The sequence below is a fragment of the Dromiciops gliroides genome, chromosome 5, assembly GCF_019393635.1.
Source record: "Dromiciops gliroides isolate mDroGli1 chromosome 5, mDroGli1.pri, whole genome shotgun sequence".
In the NCBI taxonomy this organism is placed as follows: Eukaryota; Metazoa; Chordata; class Mammalia; order Microbiotheria; family Microbiotheriidae; genus Dromiciops; species Dromiciops gliroides.
Genome location: NC_057865.1, coordinates 280,932,937 through 280,953,353, shown reverse-complemented (window position 1 = coordinate 280,953,353; position 20,417 = coordinate 280,932,937). Strand labels below are relative to the sequence as shown.

General features: G+C 40.9%; 1 protein-coding gene across 1 annotated transcript in view; it reads left to right on the top strand.

Annotated features, from left to right (window-relative positions):
- Nucleotides 1-3,192: 3,192 nt before the first annotated feature.
- Nucleotides 3,193-20,417, top strand: part of GLT8D2 (glycosyltransferase 8 domain containing 2) — a 39,719-nt gene continuing 22,494 nt past the window's right edge. Inside the window, exons 1-2 of the mRNA XM_043968447.1 lie at nt 3,193-3,414; nt 15,754-15,798. Of these exons, the coding sequence (XP_043824382.1) occupies nt 15,780-15,798 (19 nt within the window). The 5' untranslated portion in view covers nt 3,193-3,414; nt 15,754-15,779. The remainder of the gene's footprint in view (nt 3,415-15,753; nt 15,799-20,417) is intronic.

Genomic DNA, 20,417 nt, shown 5'->3' with positions numbered 1-20,417 from the left:
CTCTGATACTCATAACATATGACAAGACCTAGGTGAAGGTTGCCTGTTCATTGGGTAGGTAATTTTTGGAGGATCTATGGGAGGACATGGATCAGAGGTGCCCAGCATTTGAAGGCATACATGAGTTTCAGTCTGCACCATTGGAGAGAATACCTGCATCAGTGAGATCACAGATACTTTAAAGATTTGTAAGAGAAGACTACAGCTTGCTAATCCAATGCTATGACATTCTCAGAAGGTAGACAACCAACCCACGTATTGAATGTGGGTCTCCTAACTAGAGATTGTCCAACAATTTTGGTGTCGTAGAAAGTAATGAAAAATGGAGGAGAAATGTGGGACCAAGAGTTTGGAAAAGAGTTAAAACCAAGGGTTTTTTCCCCTCCATTTTATACTTGTATAGTTTATTTTTTATCTCTTTATTTTTGTCAGGGCAACGAGGGTTAGTTAAGTGACTTGCCTAGGGTAACACAGCTAGTAAAGTGTCAAATGTCTGAGGCTAGATTTGAACTCTGGTCCTCCTGAATCCAGGGCCAGTGCTTTATCCACTTCGCTACCTAGCTGCCCCTGTATAGTTTTTTTTTTTCAGTGACAGTATAGTTCAGCTTTCCCTTAACCATTCAACTACCATCTCATTTCTTCAACTAAGTTTTAGTGGACTACCATGGTACAGTGGTAAGTGTTAGATCTGGGATCAGAGAACCTGGGTTTGAATTCTGCCTCTGGGAGCTCTATGCCTGGGATCAGGAAAACCTGATTTCAAATCCAGCCTCAAACATTTATTAGCTGTGTCACCTTGAGGAAGTCACTTATCCTATATCTGCCTCAGTTCCCTCATCTTGAAAATGAGAATAATAATACTTATCTTCCAGCTGTTGTGAGGACCAAATAAGATATTTTGTTAAAGTATTTTGCAAACCTTAAAGTGCTATATAAATGATAGCTATTATCATTAAGAAGTTTTCCCCCCCCTGAAATCAGGCTGGAAGTAACTTCTTTGCACCTTCCTTCCAGTCTCTCTTCCTAAGGTCTAGTTGTATTCCCACCATCACAAACACAACACATGACCTTGGATGACTATTTCAATTCAATTCTCTTTGCCCTATAAGTGAGGTAAAGGGCTTGGATCAGATCCAATTTTTCCCCCAAAAGGTACCATTTATTAAGTTAAGACTTACTATGAAAAAAAAGACTCACTATGTGCTAGGCATTGTGCTGGGTGCTGGAAATACAAACACAAGCAAAAAGAAAGTCTCTGCCATCAAGGATCTCATGTTCTTTTTTCCTTATATTTCTTTAACATTATTTTAAAATTCTGAGTTCCATATTATCTTTTTCCCTCCTACCCCTCCCCCCACTGATAAGCAATATCATTTATACATGTGAAGTCATGCAAAGCATATTTGCATATTAGCCATGTTGCCTAAAAAGAAACATGAAGAAAGTGGGAAAAAATACACTTCAATCTGCACTCAGAGTTCATCATTTCTGTGTCTGGAAGTGGATAATATTTTTTCATCATGGGTCCTTTGGAATGGACTTGGATTATTGTCTTGATCAGAGTAGCTAAGTTTTTCCACAGTTGATCATCATTACAGTTTTGCTGTTTCGGTGTACAATGTTCTCCTGGTTCTGCTCACTTTACTTTGCATCAGTTCTGTTAAGGGCTAAAGTCTTTCTGAAACCATCCTACTCATCATTTCTCACCAACAGTATTCCACCACAGTCACATACCACAATTTGTTCAGTCATTCCCTAATTGATGGGCATGCCTTCAATTTCCAATTCTTTGCCACCACAAAAAAGAACTTCTAGAATATACTTTTGTACATATATTCTTTTCCCTTTTCTTTTTCAGATCAAAGATCAAAGATTCTTAACATTTGGTTTCCTCTGTAATCCTATTTCTTTTATTTTCTGTGTTTTTCAAAATACTATTCCAAGTAGGAGTCCATGGTTTTCATCAGTTGGACAAAGGGATCCAGAAGATGAAAAAGGTTAAGAACCCTTGGATTAGATAATCTGTAAGGTCTCTCCAATCTCTAACATTCTAGTTTATTTGGAGTTATTAAGGTATCTCCCATCCCATGGTAGCCCCTTGGGAGAAGGGTAACTGAGCAGAATAACATTGATAAGTATTGGAATGAATATAAATCAACCCTCTCTTCACCCACCAACTCCTTCTCTGTCTCTGTCTCTGTCTCAGAGACCTGACTCCAAAGTCTTTCTCCATCTTCAGTGTTCTTCACTGTTCTTCAGTTTTGTTATGCCAGAAAACCTCCGGACAGTCTCCATGTAAGGGCTCCACACTCAGTCTGTGCTGTTTTTTCCGCCTTCTAAGGATCTGAGAACTAGTTAGTTGCTGCATAGAACAGAACAGCACTTAGAGTATTGCCAAGGTTGGTTCCCTGGCTGCCTGTTGCCTGTATGGGTCAGCCACAAAATATGCCAGCTGGAAGACTCCTTTCACATCACTGTCCTGATGGAAAAACCCTGTCACATTGCATGTATGTATGTATGAGGGAGAGAAGGAGGAGAGGGAGAAGGAGAAAGAAGAAAAAGAAGGGGAGGAGGAGACAAAGGAAGGAGTGGAGGGGGAGAGAGAGATGGAGATAGACACGCAGAGAAACAGATACAGAGAAGGATAGAAAGACAGACAGAGACAAAGATAGAGGAGGGAAAGAGAGAGAGACAGACAGATAGACAGAGATAGACAGAGAGACAGACAGACAGATACTGAGAAAGACAGACAGAGAGGCAGGAAGGAGGAGGGAGGAGGGGGGGAGTGGTGAGAGAAAGGGAAGAGAGATTGAAGATGGCAGGATCTTAGTAAAAAGGAACTTCAGGAAAGCAAAGAGGTTAAGAATTTGCTTTCCATGATCCTTGGCCATCTCCCGGTTTCTCTTCTTCTACAAGTTGCCTTAATCCCCAAAGAGAAGGACAAAGTGCTCAGCAGTTCAAAAGACTGGAGTTGGCCTTTTCTCCTGTTTAGCTCCTTCTGAGCAGCCTCGTGGTTGACATGCTATGTACTCCCAGGGCTGGATGGGGAGCCGGGAGGAGGTCCTGGCAGATGAGGCAGGGCTGGACTGCATGCCACAGAACACATCTGGAAGTAGTTAGAAGATTGCCTTCTCCCTCCAGTGCAACGTCTGAATTCTGAGCTGCCTCACAGCAGTGGCATGGAGGAAGCCAGAGTGGCTCCAAAGTAAACTCAAAGCAAGGCAGAGAAAAAGGAATTCCCTTTGGGAAATGCAACCTTGGTCCTTTGGGGCCTCCAAGATCCCCAGGATTGCCAATGGGATCTTTGGATGAAGCAGCTGCAGCAAAAAGGGCGGTGGCCAGCAATTGAATGTCCTCCTCTCTGCCGCCGATCTGGACTGAGGAGCCCTAAGTCCTGCCCTCGATATATTCAAGGTAAAAGAATTCTTAAACAGAAATTCCTGAGCAGGCTCTTCATCTGACTGTCCTGCTGCCTTCTTTCCCTCTTTCTTGTTTTGCTAGTAGATTCAGGGAGTTAAGCTCTGACAGTCAGATTCCCCACCGTCAACCTTTCTTCAGAATTTAAATTCCTATTTCTCATGTCCCAAAGAAAACAATTCTGCAAAACTAGTAAATCCAGGAAGAGGTGGCATACTGAAGTGGATAGGAGGTTGTAAGGGATGAAAGGCTGGCCTTGGAGTCTAGACCCGCAATCAAATCTTCCTCTGGCACATACTCACTGGGTGGTGGTAAGGGAGTCTTGCTCCCTCAGGGCTCCAGTTAGCTCTTTAAGGTTGGAAGTTACAGAAGAGTTTGCTATCTGCAACAGTGAAGGGAATCTCTACCTAGGGAGTTCCCAGCATCCCCTGTACAGAAATCATAATTTGATTTATGTATATATTCCTATATATGATTTATAGATATACATATATATGTGTGTGTATTTACACATATATGTGTATAAGGATATACACATATATATATCTCTATACATATATATGTGTATCTCTATATATCTATATCTACATTCTGGTTCCAGTTTATCATTTGTATCAGATTGTATCCATGGAAACAAGCTGAGACTCAGATATACCTGGAGGCTGAATATGTGTTTTTTGTTTTTGTTTTGCAGGGCAATGAGGGTTAAGTGACATGCCCAGGGTCACACAGCTAGAGTCAAGTGTCTGAGGCAGGATTTGAACTCAGGTCCTCTTGAATACAGGGCCAGTGCTTTATCCACTGCTCCACCTAGCTGATCCCCCTTGAACATGTTTTATAGGAAGGTTGGCACTTCAGAGAATAGAGAATTAAAAGGGACCTTGAAGGTCATCTAGTGCAAAGTCCTCATTTTGCCAAGGAAGGAACTGAAGCCCATTAAGGGAAGTGACTTGCCCAATGTCATACAAGTGGGAAATATCAGAGGTTGAATTTGAACCCAGGTCCTCTGAATCTAGAGCTAACCACTGCATTACACTGCTTCCCTCTTACAAAGTCAGAGATACAAATAATTGGTTTTGAATTAGTGATTGATTCTCCTCTCCAAAAACCACAGCCTTTGGGTGACCACATTAATAATTTAAAACTCTCTGGCCTATCAATATACATTTTTACATTACATTTGGCCAAAAGCAATCAGAGGGTCGTTTTGGGAAACTTTTTAATATGTTGCAATATTTATTACTTTTGACTTATCAATATAAGAAAAAAATCTACAGGGTAAATTAATAAGAAAATCCAGAGAAAATATTGGTTGTGAAGGGAGAAATAGCTGAAACGAATCAAAGGATTGGCCCATGGAAGAGAAATTAGACTTGTTTGTTTGGTCCCTGAAGGCACAATCAGGAGAATGGGTAGAAGCTGCTGAGAGGCAAGTTTAAGCCCATAAGGAAAAAACCCCTAACAACTAGAACTGTCCAATAGTGGAAGGGAGTGGGTTCAATATTACCCGAGGTCTTTGGATAAGGACTGAATGATATCTTCTCTGGAAGAGGGGATTTGTCTTCCAGCTTGGATTGGACTTGATGGGTTAGAGAGCAGACTGTTCTCACCTTTCTTTGTATCCTCAGCTCTTAGTGCAGTTCCTAGCACTTAGTAGGTGCTTAATAAATGCTAGGTGATGTCCTGGCTGAATAAGATACAAGTCAAAGCGGAGTTTTCATCACAGAAAGAAAACATGTTGGTTGTGTTTGCGTGTCACAAAACATCTGGACAAAGAAAGACCTAAGAAGCAATTCTTTGGATGTTTGGTGTATGGATCCAACATTCAGATGATCTTTTATCCAGATGGCCTTTTTTTTTTTTTTTTGCAAAGAGAGGAACTCTGTCTGATATTCCCTTTGCTTCACATAATGAAATTTAATAATAATGATAATAATAATTTTAATTTCTGTAATGCTTTAAAGCATACAATTTTTTTTTCAGTGCACTGGCCAGTGGTATGGTAGTCAGACATCCTGCATCAGACATAGCATTCCTGGAATTTTACCTTCTGTATACCTAGACACTGGGAACTCCCACATGCTTCTCATTCACGTTTTATGCCATAGAAGAACCACGAAAGAGGGCAGCTAGGTGGTGCTATAGTAGATAAAGCACCGGCCCTAGGTTCAGGAGGACCTGAGTTCAAATCTGGCCTCAGACACTTGATACTTACTAGCTGTGTGACCCTGGGCAAGTCACTTAACCCTCATTGCCCCTCCCCCTCCATTGCAATCCATGAAGCTACCCTCCCACACACAATTTCACTGCCATTCCCTAAACTCAGGCCCTAAAAAGCTGATTTCCCTTTTTATCTTCTCTCTCTGGTCCCTATTCTGAGGTTCTCCCCTGGCTTTTTCATTAAATGAATTCTTCATATTCCCAACTCTCCTTGCCATTTCATCAGAAGATCTTTCCAACCCTTCCCTGCCCCCAGCATCATTGTGGGATCATAGGCTGATAAATCCAGAGCTGGAAGGAACCTCAGAAGTCATCTGGCCCAATCATCTCATTTTACACTTGAGGAAACTGAGGCCCAGTAAGACCAAGATGACATAGGAAACAGAGTCCAGTGCTGAGCCCAGATTTCAAGTTCAGCATTCTGTCCATTACATCACACTGGGGTTATATTTGTTTTCATCCCTCTGTTCCTAGATCACTGGGCAGCTGGTGGCACAGGCCCTGGAGTCAGGAGGACCTGTCAAATCTGGCCTCAGACATTTTATACTTACTAGCTGTGTGACCCTGGGCAAGTCACTTAACCCCAATTGTCTTAAACATCCGGGGCCATCTTCAGTTGTCCTGGTGTATAGCTTGCCACTGGACCCAGATGGCTCTGGAGGATAGAGTGAGACTTGTGACTTTGCAGCCTTAAATCCAATTGACTGTCATGACATTACCTCCCCAATGTCATGGTCCTCTTCCAGAATGAAGGACAAATAACAACAACAACCTAGATCACCATGGCTCCAATATCTAATCCAATAGGATTGAGGATGGAAATACAAGCACCTTCCTGTCCTGTATAGCCCCTTTAGAATGTGCAAAATAATGAAGAACTCCAATGACCTATAAGATTTTGGGTCAATCACTTAAGCTCCCTAGACTTCAGTTAAGGTAGCAATAACCAATAAATTGGGTTAGTGGCCTCTCTTAATGACCAAAGATCACAAGGTAGGGCTTACTAGGCTTCATATAGTTTAGGGAAGTACAACAGAACAAGGAAGTGAATTGGGTAGGTTGGGGAGACATGTAATTGGTTACAGCGCAGATAACACCATGGGGTTGGGGACAACATGATTGGTTACATCAAGGAAAGCAGGCTAACACTCACCTGTGGCTAGTAACTACTCCTCTCTGTTGTTAAGGACTGCTTGATTGATTTATGGGATCCATCTACATTCAGAGGACATTGTTAGTGGACTAGGGATAGCAGACTCCCTAGCTCCTAGGAGGGTTTGTTAGGGAGACAAGACCCTCCCATATTATATGAGGACAGGCAAGGATGGATGATATTCTTTGTTATGGACAATATACCAAATCAGATTGTTTCCAGGGAACTGAAGGTATGGTGGATAACAGTTTTTCCTATTAATTATAATTTTAAACCAATTCAGGGGGAAAGCTAAATTCCTGGGCTCAACTCAAGAACATAGAAAGGGGACTTAAGCTGATACAGAATCAATTACAATATGAAATACAATATAGAATCAAATTACAAATTAGAGTTAATTTGAATTTCTCAATGACCAGGATGCTCAGTGATTAAATCTCAAAGTATATGCAATCATTTGGGATGGATGAGCCAGAGATATCAGGGAAGACTTCACTGAGAAGGAAGGACTTGAAATTGATCTTGAAAGATAGGATTTTTTTTTTTTTAGTGAGGCAATTGGGGTTAAGTGACTTGCCCAAGGTCACACAGCTGGTAAGTGTTAAGTGTCTGAGGCCGGATTTGAAACTCAGGTCCTCCTGACTCCAGGGCTGGTGCTCTATCCACTGCGCCACCTAGCTCCCCCGAAAGATAGGATTTTGATAGAGAGGAATAGGGTTGTCTTTTCCCACTGAACCTTCCTGGTTGACAAAATGCCCAGGAATGTTTAGGGGGTAGGTTGTATTATGTTACTTTCAAATTTATTTTGTTCTGCCTTTCTAACACTGACATGAAGAGCAGATTTTGTGAATGAATGAAAAATAAAACAAAAAGAAGACAGTAACAACGAAAACAAAACAGCACATTTAACCCAGGTTTTATCCACTCTGTAAAATATCTATGCCTCCTCCTTCTCTGGAGTTTCTTTTAAATCTAGAAAATTCTACTATCTGACATAAGACCTAACTTTGGAAAGAAACAGGAATAATGTTCTGACTATAACTATGAATAGCAGACATTTCTTTAATACTTTAAAGTTTACAAAGCATTTTGTCTATATTAGTTCATTGATCCATGAAGATCCTTATTATAATTTTGTCTTTCAAAACAAAATTTGGAGGGGCAGCTAAGTGGCACTGTGGATAAAGCACTAGCCTTGGATTCAGGGGGACCTGAGTTCAAATTCGACCTCAGACACTTGACACTTACTAGCTGTGTGATTCTGGGAAAGTCACTTAACCCTCGTTGCCCCCCGCCCAAAATTGGACTTAGCTTGTGAGATTAAATGCTCACTAGTAGTACTAATAAGCTAGACCCATAAGCCTTTTCTCCACCTTGTAAGGATATTGACAAGCTGGTATGCATCCAAGGGAAGATGATCAAGACGGTGAGATGACTTAAAACCATGCCATGGAAGCATCAATCAAAGGAACTAAAGATGCTCAACCTGGAATAGAGAAAATTTCAAGAAGTCATGGATGCTGTCTGGTTATTTGAAAGACTCAGATAGAAGAAAGCTTAAATTTTCATTGCTTGGGCATGAAGGATAAAACTGGAACAATGGGTGGAAGTTGTCGAGAGGCAGATTTCTATTTGGCATCAAGTAAAACCAGCTACTGATTGGAGTTGCCCAGAAGTAGGCTTTAGGTGAGAGGCACTTATTTCCTTGTCGCTGAAGGTTTTGTGTGGAGTTAGGGTGATCACTTGTGAGGGACAGTGTAGACTAGGTTCATACTTTTGGTAGGAGTTGGACTCATTGACTTTTTTTTTTGCGGGGCAATGAGAGTTAAGTGACTAGCCCAGGATCACACAGCTAGTAAATGTCAAGTGTCTGAGGCCGGATTTGAACTCAGGTCCTCCTGAATCCAGAGCCGGTGCTTTATCCACTGTGCCACCTAGCTGCCCTGGACTCATTGACTTTTGAGGTTCTTTTCAGCTCTGAGATTCCAAGATCCTATGAAGTTGCTTAAGTTTTCTTTTTTTTTGTTTATTTATTTTTTGACACAGATGCAGACCCAGAAATACCTTTTGTGAACTCTTCTTTTTTACTTATAGGATTGTAGATTTAGAACTAGAAGGGACTTCAGAGATCATCAAGTCCAAATCTTCATTTTATAGATGTGAAACTGAAGCACAAAGAGGTTAAATGACTTATCCACAGTCACAAAGCTGCTTAATGTCTGAGGGAGGATTCAAATCCTATTTTCCCTAACTCCAAGTTTAACTTCTATCCACTCAACTAGAGGTGTCAAACATGTTTGCAGGCTGCATGGGTCCCACAGTACTTCTGAGTTTGGCCCAAGTCAGATTAAAATGTAATTGGGGGGGCAGCTGGATGGCGCAGTGGTTAAAGCACCGGCCCTGGATTCAGGAGTACCTGAGTTCAAATCCGGCCTCAGACACTTGACACTTACTAGCTGTGTGACCCTGGGCAAGTCACTTAACCCCCTATTGCCTGCAAAAACAAAAACAAAATGTAATTGGGAAATATTTAACAAAATAAATGAAAATACAATTTAAAACATAGTTATTACATTTTAAAACTAATTCAGTATGTAGCCATACGTACAGATTAGTGGTCTTGTTTCTATATGAGTTTGACACCATGGTATGAACCCATGCTATCCCTTGCAGCACTGGGCATGCTATCAATATGTTCATAAAATCTGTTAAGTCTTAACAAGGCTTCATCAATGCAAACTTGCTTGAGGGGATTGTATTTTTTAAAAATTTCATGCCAGAGATGAAGAACGAACCTCTTTATTAAGCTAGTAATCCTTTGACATTTTCTCTCAACTTCTGGCAGTTTGGTTAAAATAATTGAAAGAGGAAAGGAAAAGCAAACAAGTTGACTTATTTCATGGCCATTAAACAAAAACTAAAATAAAATGATTTTTCTGCAACCTGACTAATTTCTCACTCTGTGAAACTTTTCACTCTACCAATGGAAAAAATGGAAATTGACATGACATCAAAAAAAATGAGCACAAATTAATGGCTTGATGTCACCATGGAAGGAAATTTCTTGTGGTCTCTAAGTACTCTACAAACTATAAAGTACTATATTAATGTCAGTAGTTCTTACTGTTCTCATAATCAGTGGTGTGCCCCAGGAATTTTTGCTTGGATCTGTGCTCATTAACCATTTCATCAATTGTTTAAATAAAAGTACAAATAGGAAAGTTTGTTAGATTTTCAGATAACACAAAGCTAAGAGGGATAGCTAAAAGATTGAGTGATGTTTGTGTTTTTAAAAATCTCAATAAAACGAGATAAGACTAAATTGAATGGAGAGGAATATAAAGTTAAAGAAAATAAATACCACAAGTAGAAGATGGCAGAGTTAGGTAGATATCCATTTGATTGAAACAGATGTGGGGGTTTTATTTAAATGAATCAACAGTGGGATAAGGCATCCAAAAAGCTGACTAGAATGTGGGCTTCGTTGAAATGACCTTTTGGCAGTCAGTCTGATGAAGCTTTTTAACTATGCAGAATTAGGTTTTTAAATACTTGAAGGAATTGATAAATTACAATAAGAAGTGAGTGAAAAGAAAATTTTCCCCATCCAAGTTCATAGAACCCTTGAAATCTACCTATAGACGCCAGGTTAAAACCCTCTGGACTAGAAGATTTTTGAGATCTTTTCTAATTCTGAGATGCTGGGATTCTTCTTCTTCTTCCTTTTTTTTTTTGGGGGGGGGGCAATGAGTGTTAAGTGACTTGCCCAGGGTCACACAGCTAGTAAGTGTCAAGTATCAGAGGTCGGATTTGAACTCAGATCCTCCTGAATCCAGGGCCGGTGCTTTATCCACTGTGCTGTGTAGCTGCCCCTCTGATGCTGTGATTCTGTAACCTTTCACCAGCTAATTCAAGTGCATAGGAAGCCATGAACATACCTCAGTTATTCAGAATGTTCAGGGCTTGGGGTAGTCTAGGACAGGGGTTCTTAAACTGTAGTTACCATATGGGGGTTATATAACCGAATGTGGGGGGGGTCGTGAAAAATTTGGCAGTAAATGTTTGATTTCTATACCTATTTTATGTTATATACCCAGGGCTGTGTAAAAATTTCTCTGATGAAAAGGAGTTGTGATCCCTGCAGGGCTCCTTAAACTTTTTCTACTCGAGATCCCTTTTTGCTGGAGAAATTTGGGGGGCGGGGCAGGGCAATGAGGGTTAAGTGACTTGCCCAGGGTCACACAGCTAGTAAATGTCAACTGTCTGAGGTCAAATTTGAACTCAGGTCCTCCTGAATCAAGGGCTGGTGCTTTATCCACTGTACCACCTACCTAATTTCTTCTTTTTTGTCTTTTAAAATACTATTTGTTATATGTGATGGCTCTTTGGGAGGGTATAAAAAGACATCAATAAAAAACTTATTAAAAGATGCATTAAAATGCATTAGGGGGGCAGCTAGGTGGCGCAGTGGATAGAGCACAGGCCCTGGAGTCAGGAGTACCTGAGTTCAAATCCGGCTTCAGACACTTAACACTTACTAGCTGTGTGACCCTGGGCAAGTCACTTAACCCCAATTGCCTCACTAAAACACACACACACACACACACACACACACACACACACAAAGTGCATTAAGGGGGGCAGCTAGGTGGTGCAGTGGATAAAGCACCGGCCCTGGATTCAGGAGTACCTGAGTTCAAATCCGGCCTCAGACACTTAACACTTACTAGCTGTGTGACCCTGGGCAAGTCACAACCCTAATTGCCTCAAAAAAAAAAAGTGCATTAAAAGTAGGTACAGACACAGTATCATCAACATTGAGTGTTGATCTACTGTGATGGACTATATTCTTCTCACCAATGCAATGGTACAGAAGAATTCCAGGGAACTCATGATAGAAGAGGATCTCCAAATCCAAGAAAAAAAAAAAGAACTATGGAGTATAGATGCTGAATGAACCATACTATTTCTTTTGGTTTTGGTTCTGTTGTTTTTTTCTATTTTGAGGTTTTTCATCATTGCTCTGATTTTTCTCTTATAACATGACTAATGCAGAAATAGGATTAATGTTATTATGTGTATATATATATATATACACACATAATAACATTAATATATAACCTATATCAGATTACCTGCTGTCTAGGGGAGAGGGGAGGGAGGGGAGGGAGGGAGAATAATCTGAAATTGGAAAGCCTGTATAAACAAAAGTTGAGAACTATCTTTACATGTAACGGGAAAAAAATAAAATACTTTATTAATTTTTTTAAAAAGTAGGTACAGAAACTTGGACTAAATCTATATTGGCCCACCCTGTGTCAGAAATTGCTTTAAAAATAAGCCCTAATTTGCTTGTATTCAAATGAGATTAAGCTACAGAACACAACATGCATGTCGGTTATTGTAATTTTTGCATTCTTTTATTAGCCTCTTTCATGTGACCCATGAGAAAGCTCTATGATCCAAAGTTCATAAGCTTTATGCCCCAAAGAATGGAAAATAGAATCGTAGTTAACTGAGGATTGATTATGCCTGTGCAACCACCTCTTAGAGTTGAACAGTGAGGGGTTGAAATTGTGGTTTTCCAGTCTGAAAGGGTCTTAGAGGAATCCTCAATTTCCTCATCTGTAAAATAAAATTGAAATTGACCTCTAAGTTTCCTTCTAAATCTAAAATCCTCTTTCCCCATGCTTCTATGAAGATAGGGATCAAGGCAACACAAATACTTAGATCCCTCCATAAGTATGAAAAAACATCATTGCATCCACTGAACAACCAAGCCGGGCAAATTGAGAGAACTCTAGGGATTTAAATCTGTTAAGTTTGCCAAGAATTTAAGTGTTTACTATGTGAAAAGCATGGTGCTAGGCAACTGGGGTTACAGATACAAAAATAAAACTTTTCCTGCCCTCAGGGAGCTTACATTATACTGTTGCGAAACTCAACACCTTATTATTATTATTTTTTGCAGGACAATGAGGGTTGTGATTTGCCCAGGGTCACACAGCTAGTTCAGTGTCAAGTATCTGAGGCTGGATTTGAACTCAGGTCCTCCTGAATTCAGGGCCGGTGCTTTATCCACTGTGCCACCTAGCTGCCCCCTCAACACCTTATTTTTGACCCTTGTTACCCAGCTTATCAATTTTACCATGCGGTCTCCAGAACTAAACACACCAGTCAGATTCTATCTCATTGGGTGTTTCAAACTGGATGCCCTGGAGACATCTCAAACTCAAGATGTCCAAAACAGAACTCATTGTCCTTCCCTCCAAACCCTCTACTACATTATTCACATCCAACCCATCCTCTCTACTCCTACAACAACCACCTTAGTCCAGTCCACCCTCTAGCCTGGACTATTTTGATGGCCTCCTGATAAGTTTCCCTCCGTTCAGTCTTTCCATTCTCTAGTCCATTTTCCATGCTACTGCCAATGTGATTTTCCTTAAATTCAGATCTCACCGTGTTACTCCCCTACTCAATAAACTCCAGCGGCTTCCTATTCCCCCTATAGTTGTTAGTTATTTCAGTCATGTCTGACTCTTCATCACCCCATTTGGGGTTTTCTTGGTAAAGGTTCTGGAGGGATTTGCCATTTCCTTCTTCAACTCATTTTACAAATGAGGAACCAAGGCAAACAGGGTGAAGTGACTTAGCCAGGGTTACAGAGCTAGTAAGTATCTGAGGAGGGATTTGAACTCATAAGGATGAGTCTTCCTGATTCCAAGCCCAATGCTCTATCCATTATACCACCTGGCTACCCATCCTATTGCTCCTAAGATAAAATATAAACTCTTCTTTTTGACTTTTAAATCCCTTTACAACCTGTCCAAATCTTTCCAGCCTCATTATTCTTTGCTCCCCCTCCTACCAAACTAACCCGTTCTCTATTCTTCACACATGGTGTTACATCTTTGCACCAGCCATCTGCCTCTACCTTTATTCTATTACCTTCTCACCTCTGCTTCATAGAATACCTCAGTTCCTTTAATATGTATTTCAAGCACTACTTTCTCCATGAAGCTTTTGCTGCCTTTCCTAACTTCTAGTCCTCCTTCCAAAACTACCCTGCATTTATTTGGTATATATTGTGTGTTCTAAAAGTCTTAAAGCAGTTTTAAACCTTAGCAGCTAAAACTGCAGTGAGACTTTTGGAATACCTTGGTCTTACATATGTATACATTCTCATCCCTGAATGTAAGCTCTTTGAAGGAAGGGATTATATCATTCTAATCTTGTATAGCCAGTATCTTGCATAGTGCCCATTATATAATAGGAACTTAATAAATGCTGATTGATTGATTATAACCAGTGTAATAAACAGTGAACTGTACTACAACTGACCCCAGAACTTGCTTCTGGCTAATTTTCTTGGACAAAGATGTGATCCTTGTTTGGACCCAGGTACTGTTTCAAGCATCACTTATTTCTGGTCCTTAAGTTCCATGGTCCATCGTTCTGATTATCGATCTTGCCTTGTTTTCTTAATGTAACAGCCCCATATCTAGGCAGGAACTTCCCAGCTCTGGGGCCCCAAACTCCCAAACTATGAAGGTATCACCCTTCCAGGATCCCAGAGAAAACAGAACCATATTTGTCAATGTACTTGATGCACATTCAATAGAACACACAAACATTCTATTTGGTGCCAGATAAACATTTATTTGTATTGCACCTCATTTAAAGTGGCAAATGAAGGTTGGGAGAGTGCTTAGAAGAATCTTTTCAGAAGAATCTTTTGTCCCTCCCTCATACGCAAGAAGAGAAAGTAGGGAAGAAACATGTTTTGGTTTTGTATTCCCAGCATATTGCCAGCCACACAAAAGTAGTTAATAAATGTTTGTTGACTGAATGGCAGAGTGTAAGAACACCAGAGCTTCTGTGGGTATACACTGTACCCTCCCATGAACCAAAGGAAGAATGGGGCTGGTTTTTTTCACAGTAATTAACTATGCAAGTCAAATCTCTGCCCATGCATTCCCCTAATTCACTGTTTCCCAACAGTGTATCACAATTTTTTGTTGTGTGAAGAAATAGAATACACTGTGATATCCCGTATTTCTTCACCTCCAACAGCTGCCTTCCTGCTCTAACAGTCACTACATCTAGCTCTTAGTACGCAGCCAGAAACTGACTCACTTTCATGATTTAAGAATTAATGGTCTCATCTTGGTGCTCATGGTAGTACTGATGATGAAATGCTGATAGTGATGGTGGTGGTAGTGCTAATGATGACTTTGATGGTCTAGATAATGCCCAGGGAGACTTGATGAGGGAGTTTAGGAGATGAGTTAGAGCTAGATATGTGGATTTGGGAGTCATCCGAGTAGAGATGACATCTAAACATATGTGAGCTGATGAAATTGATGAGGAGGTAGGTGAAGAGAGGGAAGATGGCCCAGGACAGAGCCTTGTAGGTATACCCACACTTATGGTATCAGGCAGGCACTGATTGATGATCTAGCAAAGGAGACTCTGAGAAAATGTTATGGAGGTATTAAAAAAAACCCAAATGTACTAATTTAACATATTTTTAAAATTTTTACTTTTTCGCAGGGCAATGAGGGTTAAGTGACTTGCCCAAGGTCACACAGCTAGTAAGTGTCAAGTGTCTGAGGTTGGATTTGAACTCAGGTCCTCCTGAATCCAGGGCTGGTGCCTTATTCGCTGCACCACCTAGCTGCCCCTAATTTAGCATTTTAAAAAAATTAAGATTAGCCTAATTGTAGGACAAATACACCTTTGGAAAGTTCAGATCGAGAGATGGGAGGCTGGCCTTAAAATGAGTTACAATATCCTGGAAATCCATGTTCTGTTTTCCAAATTCTAGATTAGGAAAGGTGAGGAATGATTGGCCAAGCCACCTTCCCCTATCAACATTTTATGGGAGCTAAAGTTCTTAAGCTATATTTATGCTTTCCATGTTGATTTGATTCTTTCTTTTTCAATTTCTCTATCCACAGGTGACAGCCTTTAGCCACATGAACACATGGCTCTATTAAGAAGAAGTAAGTTGGTAGCTTTACTTTTTTCCTTATTTTTAAAAGTTTTCTTTTGGAAAAAAAAGTTGCTATTCTAAACTTAAACACTAAAAAAATAGCATTTCCACCCACACGACAGAACACAAAAAGACTTGGTATGAAAGTGTGAATCTCCGTTTCATACTGCTTGCTTTAAAAAGAGCACATATTAAATTATTCATGCTTCTTTCAAAAATGCCTGCTTGTCTGCTTTCTTCTGAGCTTTCTTGTATTTTCTTCTGTGCATTAAAAAAATGTTACTATGGCTCTCTCTTCTGGGGCATCGCTATTGCTAGCCCCCTTTTTTCTAGATCCCTCCCTTCCCCCCCAGCGAAAAACCGAGAGAAAGAAAAAGGAAAAAAATCTTGTAACAAATAATCATAGCCAAAGAAAATGAATTCAGACCCTGCTATGTCCAAAAAATGCACCTCTTTCTGCTCTAGTGCCTCTGTCATCCTCTGTCAGGAGATCAGTAACCTGCTTGGGGTCCTCCTAAGACAGGTGGGTCATCACAATGCTCAGAGCACTAAAATTCTTAAAACTGGTTTTTCCTTCCAGTGTTGCTATCCAGGCATAAATCATCCTTCGCTTTCTACTCACCTTATTGTGATCAGTTTATACTACCCAGAATTCTCTACAATCATCTTTTTTCGTTTTTTATTTTTTATTTCATTTAATTTATTTTTTTATTTTTTGCAGGGCAATGAGGGTTAAGTGACTTGCCCAAGGTCACACAGCTAGTAAGTGTCAAGTGTCTGAGGCCAGATTTGAACTCAGGTCCTCCTGAATCCAGGGCTGGTGCTTTATCTACTCCACCACCTAATTGCCCCCTTTTCATTTTTTATGTCACAACAAAATTTCATTGCATTGATATATCACAATTTGTTTATCTGTTTTCTAATTGTCTAAGAGGAAAACTAAGGTTCTCATCTTTCTTTACTTTTCCTTTTTTTTACTCCTTTAAACCCTCCCTTCGAGGAGAAGGAAATTAATTTTGCTCAGTATGATTCCTTCCTTGACATTTTCTTGCCTCTTAATCCCTTCTCTCTCCCCAGTTGTTAGACATGTAGGTGGCATAGTGGACAGACTGCTGGCCCTAGATGCTTATTAATTGCACAACCCTGGGCAAGTCACCCTGTTTGCCTCAGTTTCTTCATCTGTAAAATGCACTGGAGAAGGAAATGGCAAACCCTCCTGCATCATGAAGAGTCGAACACGACTGAAAAATGACTAAACAGCCCTCTGATTCACTTTGGGGTGGCATGGTCATCTCTGAGTGGTCCCCAGGGCTCTCTCCGTAGTCTCCACCTCCCAGAATTAGGCTCCTCTGGATCTTTGAAGTTCAAAAAGCTGGATCATCAGGGCCCCTTCTGGCATCTCAGGGCAGAATATCGGTGACCTCCGAGCCCCTGGAGCTGGAGTCTGAGTGCTGTTTGAATCAGTACCAAACTCATTGACTCACTCCCCACTCAGGCTTCAGAGGGCTTCCAAGGTTCCTGACCCTAGAGCACCCCCAGCATTCTTGGCCTTTCTCAAGGGAGCCCTCCTCTCTTGCTGCCTCTGTACTCAGAGGCTTGCAGGCCTCCTGGGTCCCATCTCTTGGCACCGGTTCTCACTTTACTGGAGGTTCCTTTCCTATTGTCTCTGTGCTTCTGGCTGAGAAGATAGTTCTGTGAGGAAGCATCACTTACTGTAGTTTCTCATTGGATTTCTTGTTCATTATTCAGTCTAGTGCAAACCTCCTTTTTTTTTTTTTTTTTTTTTTTGCGGGGCAATAGCGGTTAAGTGACTTTCCCAGGGTCACACTGCTAGTAAGTGTCAAGTGTCTGAGGCCGGATTTGAACTCAGGTACTCCTGAATCTAGGGCCGGTGCTTTATCCACTGCACCACCTAGCTGCCCTGCAAACCTCCTTTTGTTGGAGTAGCTGTGGGGAATCTGGGTAGGCTACCCCCCGTTTAGGCAACTGACAACTTTTGGATATATTCCTATGGAAAATGGGCTATTTTATCAATTTTTTAGGGAGATACAGTGGGGCACGACAAAGAGAGCACTAGACTGGGGACCTGGCTTCACTGATAAGTTGCTACGGGACCTTAAACAAATCCCTTCCTCTCTGTGGCCCTCAGTTTCTTCATCAGTAACTTGAGGGGATTGAACAGAAGAGGAATGTCCCTTTCAGTTCTGAGACTCTGAAGGGAGGCAATAAGGTTCACTGGGCTTTGGAGTCAGAGAACTTGAATTCAAATCCTGGCTTTGCCACTTACCACCCACATCACCCTAGCCAAGTAATTTTCTTTCCCTGGTTCAGTTTCATCAATGTTAATTTTTTTCATTTTATAATATTTTATACCTCTCCCCTAATACATGTTAAAACAATTAAAAAAAATTTTTTAAGTTTTGGGTTCCAAATTCTATCACCCCACTCTGAGACGGTAAGCAGTCGGATATAGTTTATAAATTTGCAATCATATAAAACATTTAATGGTAAAATTTTAAAAAGCTAGACAGTGGCTTCTACGGTCCCTCCTAAACCTAGGATCCTGTGCATTTCATATGTTGCATTTCATTCTTTTGTGCGTGTGTGTGAGGCAATTGGGGTTAAGTGACTTGCCCAGGGTCACACAGCTAGTAAGTGTTAAGTGTCTGAGGTCGGATTTGAACTCAGGTCCTCCTGACTCCAGGGCTGGTGCTCTATCGACTGTGCCACCTAGCTGCCCGCGTATGTTGCATTTAAAAGAGATGCAACAGAGTCAGGAAGACCCAAGTTCAGGCTTCACTAAGAGATTGTGTGCCCCTGGGCAAGGCACACCTCTAAGCTGCACCCCGCCCCCCCAGGCAGTTGATTCATTGTTAATGGGGAAAGGTTTCCACACTGGAATTTTACCCGCACTGAGAAAATTGAATATCTAGATTCCCCTCCCCACTCCCTCTGGGAAGTAGTTGACAACTAAAATGTTAAGGTGACAGCCGCAGAAGTGGCTCCAAGTTTTTAGAGCAAGTCAGCTACGGAAAACAACCCTGTTAAGAGATTTATTCATCCCAAATGCTATCAAGTTAGCCTTAAATGGGCAAAATACAGATGTTTGGCAGGATTCCCAGACTGGAGGATGCTGGTTGAATGTCAAGCTGGCCAATGGGGAGAATGACAGCATATGCCTCCTCCAATCGTCCGTCCAGCTGATTTGTTTTGCACTGGACTGAGTCCAGAGTAAGATTGTCTTTGGCAGAGTCAGGAAACCCAAATATTCAGGCTTTGATTCCATTCCATAAGATGCTTGGAACCGATAAATAAAAATTAAAAAAAAAAAAAGATGCTTGGAACCAAACACCCTTGCCCATGGCAATAGCTGGAAAGCTCGACTTATGGCAAATGCACTGGTATGCAATGTTTATTTTAATAGCAGGCTAACAGACCTGTTCAGATAGCTCAGAAGTAAGATGAAGTCTTCCCCCCATGCCAAGCAAAATAATTTGCCATCTCATCCATCCCAGGGCCTCCTTGGGAAGAGACCAGACGAGCCCTTCCAAAAACCCACCAACAGAATCTAATTCATGGTGTTAGATACAGTCCTCTATGTTCTTCTTTGTATAAGGAAATGTGTGTGTTTATTGACGTTTGTCAAGTTAGTGATGATTAAAAAAAAAGAAATAGAAAAATTTAAATAATCAGCTCTAAATAGGATAGATTTCCATCCAACCAGCATTTATTAAGCATTACACACGTCACTTCTCTATTCCCTGCAAGTAATTTTCCAACAAAAATAACAGTTGGCACTTCTATATACATATATATTTTGGTTTACAAAGCATTTTACATTCGTTATCCCACTTGATTCTCAAAATAGCTGTGTAATATGGGGTACTGACCCTGTTTTGCTGTTGCTCTTTGTTCTTTGTTCTTGAAAAGGATCAGAGCCTCGGGAAGTGCTGTCATGACTTGCAGTAAATTAGATTTAAGTGAGGGAGGGCTGTGCAAAGTCACCAGCTCCACTCTCTCCTCCTAAGCTATCTTTTAGACATGAGGGAACAGGGGCAGAGAAAAGTCCCAGCATTAAGCAGCAGCTTCAACTATCTCAGAACCTCAGGTGGGGAAGAGACTTAAGCACCGGAATGAGAATTTCCTCTATTTCTCTGACAATATCCAGCATTTGCTTGAAGACTCCGGTCACGGGGAACTCACTACCTCATGATATAATCCATTCCCTATTGAGATAGCTATAATTGGTAGGAAATTTTTCCTTGCTCCAAACTTACATCTGAGTCTCTGCAATTTCTCTTCCCTATCACCACACCCCAAATCTAGCCCCCTCCGTCTCCTCTTTGTTCTGACCTTGGGTAGGCTTCTTTGGGCCAAACTCAGATCTCTTCCTTTTTGGGACCTCGAAGATGCCTTTCCTAATCTCTGATGCAACCCTACAAAGTCCCAGTGACCTTAGGCTCAGCTGGTCAGTGCTATTAGTAGGATTTTTGTGAATCAAAGCTGTGCACCTTTGGTTTTTACAGCTTCTCCAGGACCCACAATATTTTGAAATATGATAATCTGTAGGTGTGGACTGTCATTCCCTGTTGATGTGTTGGCTAGTTTTGCTGATCTATTTTCCTTTCC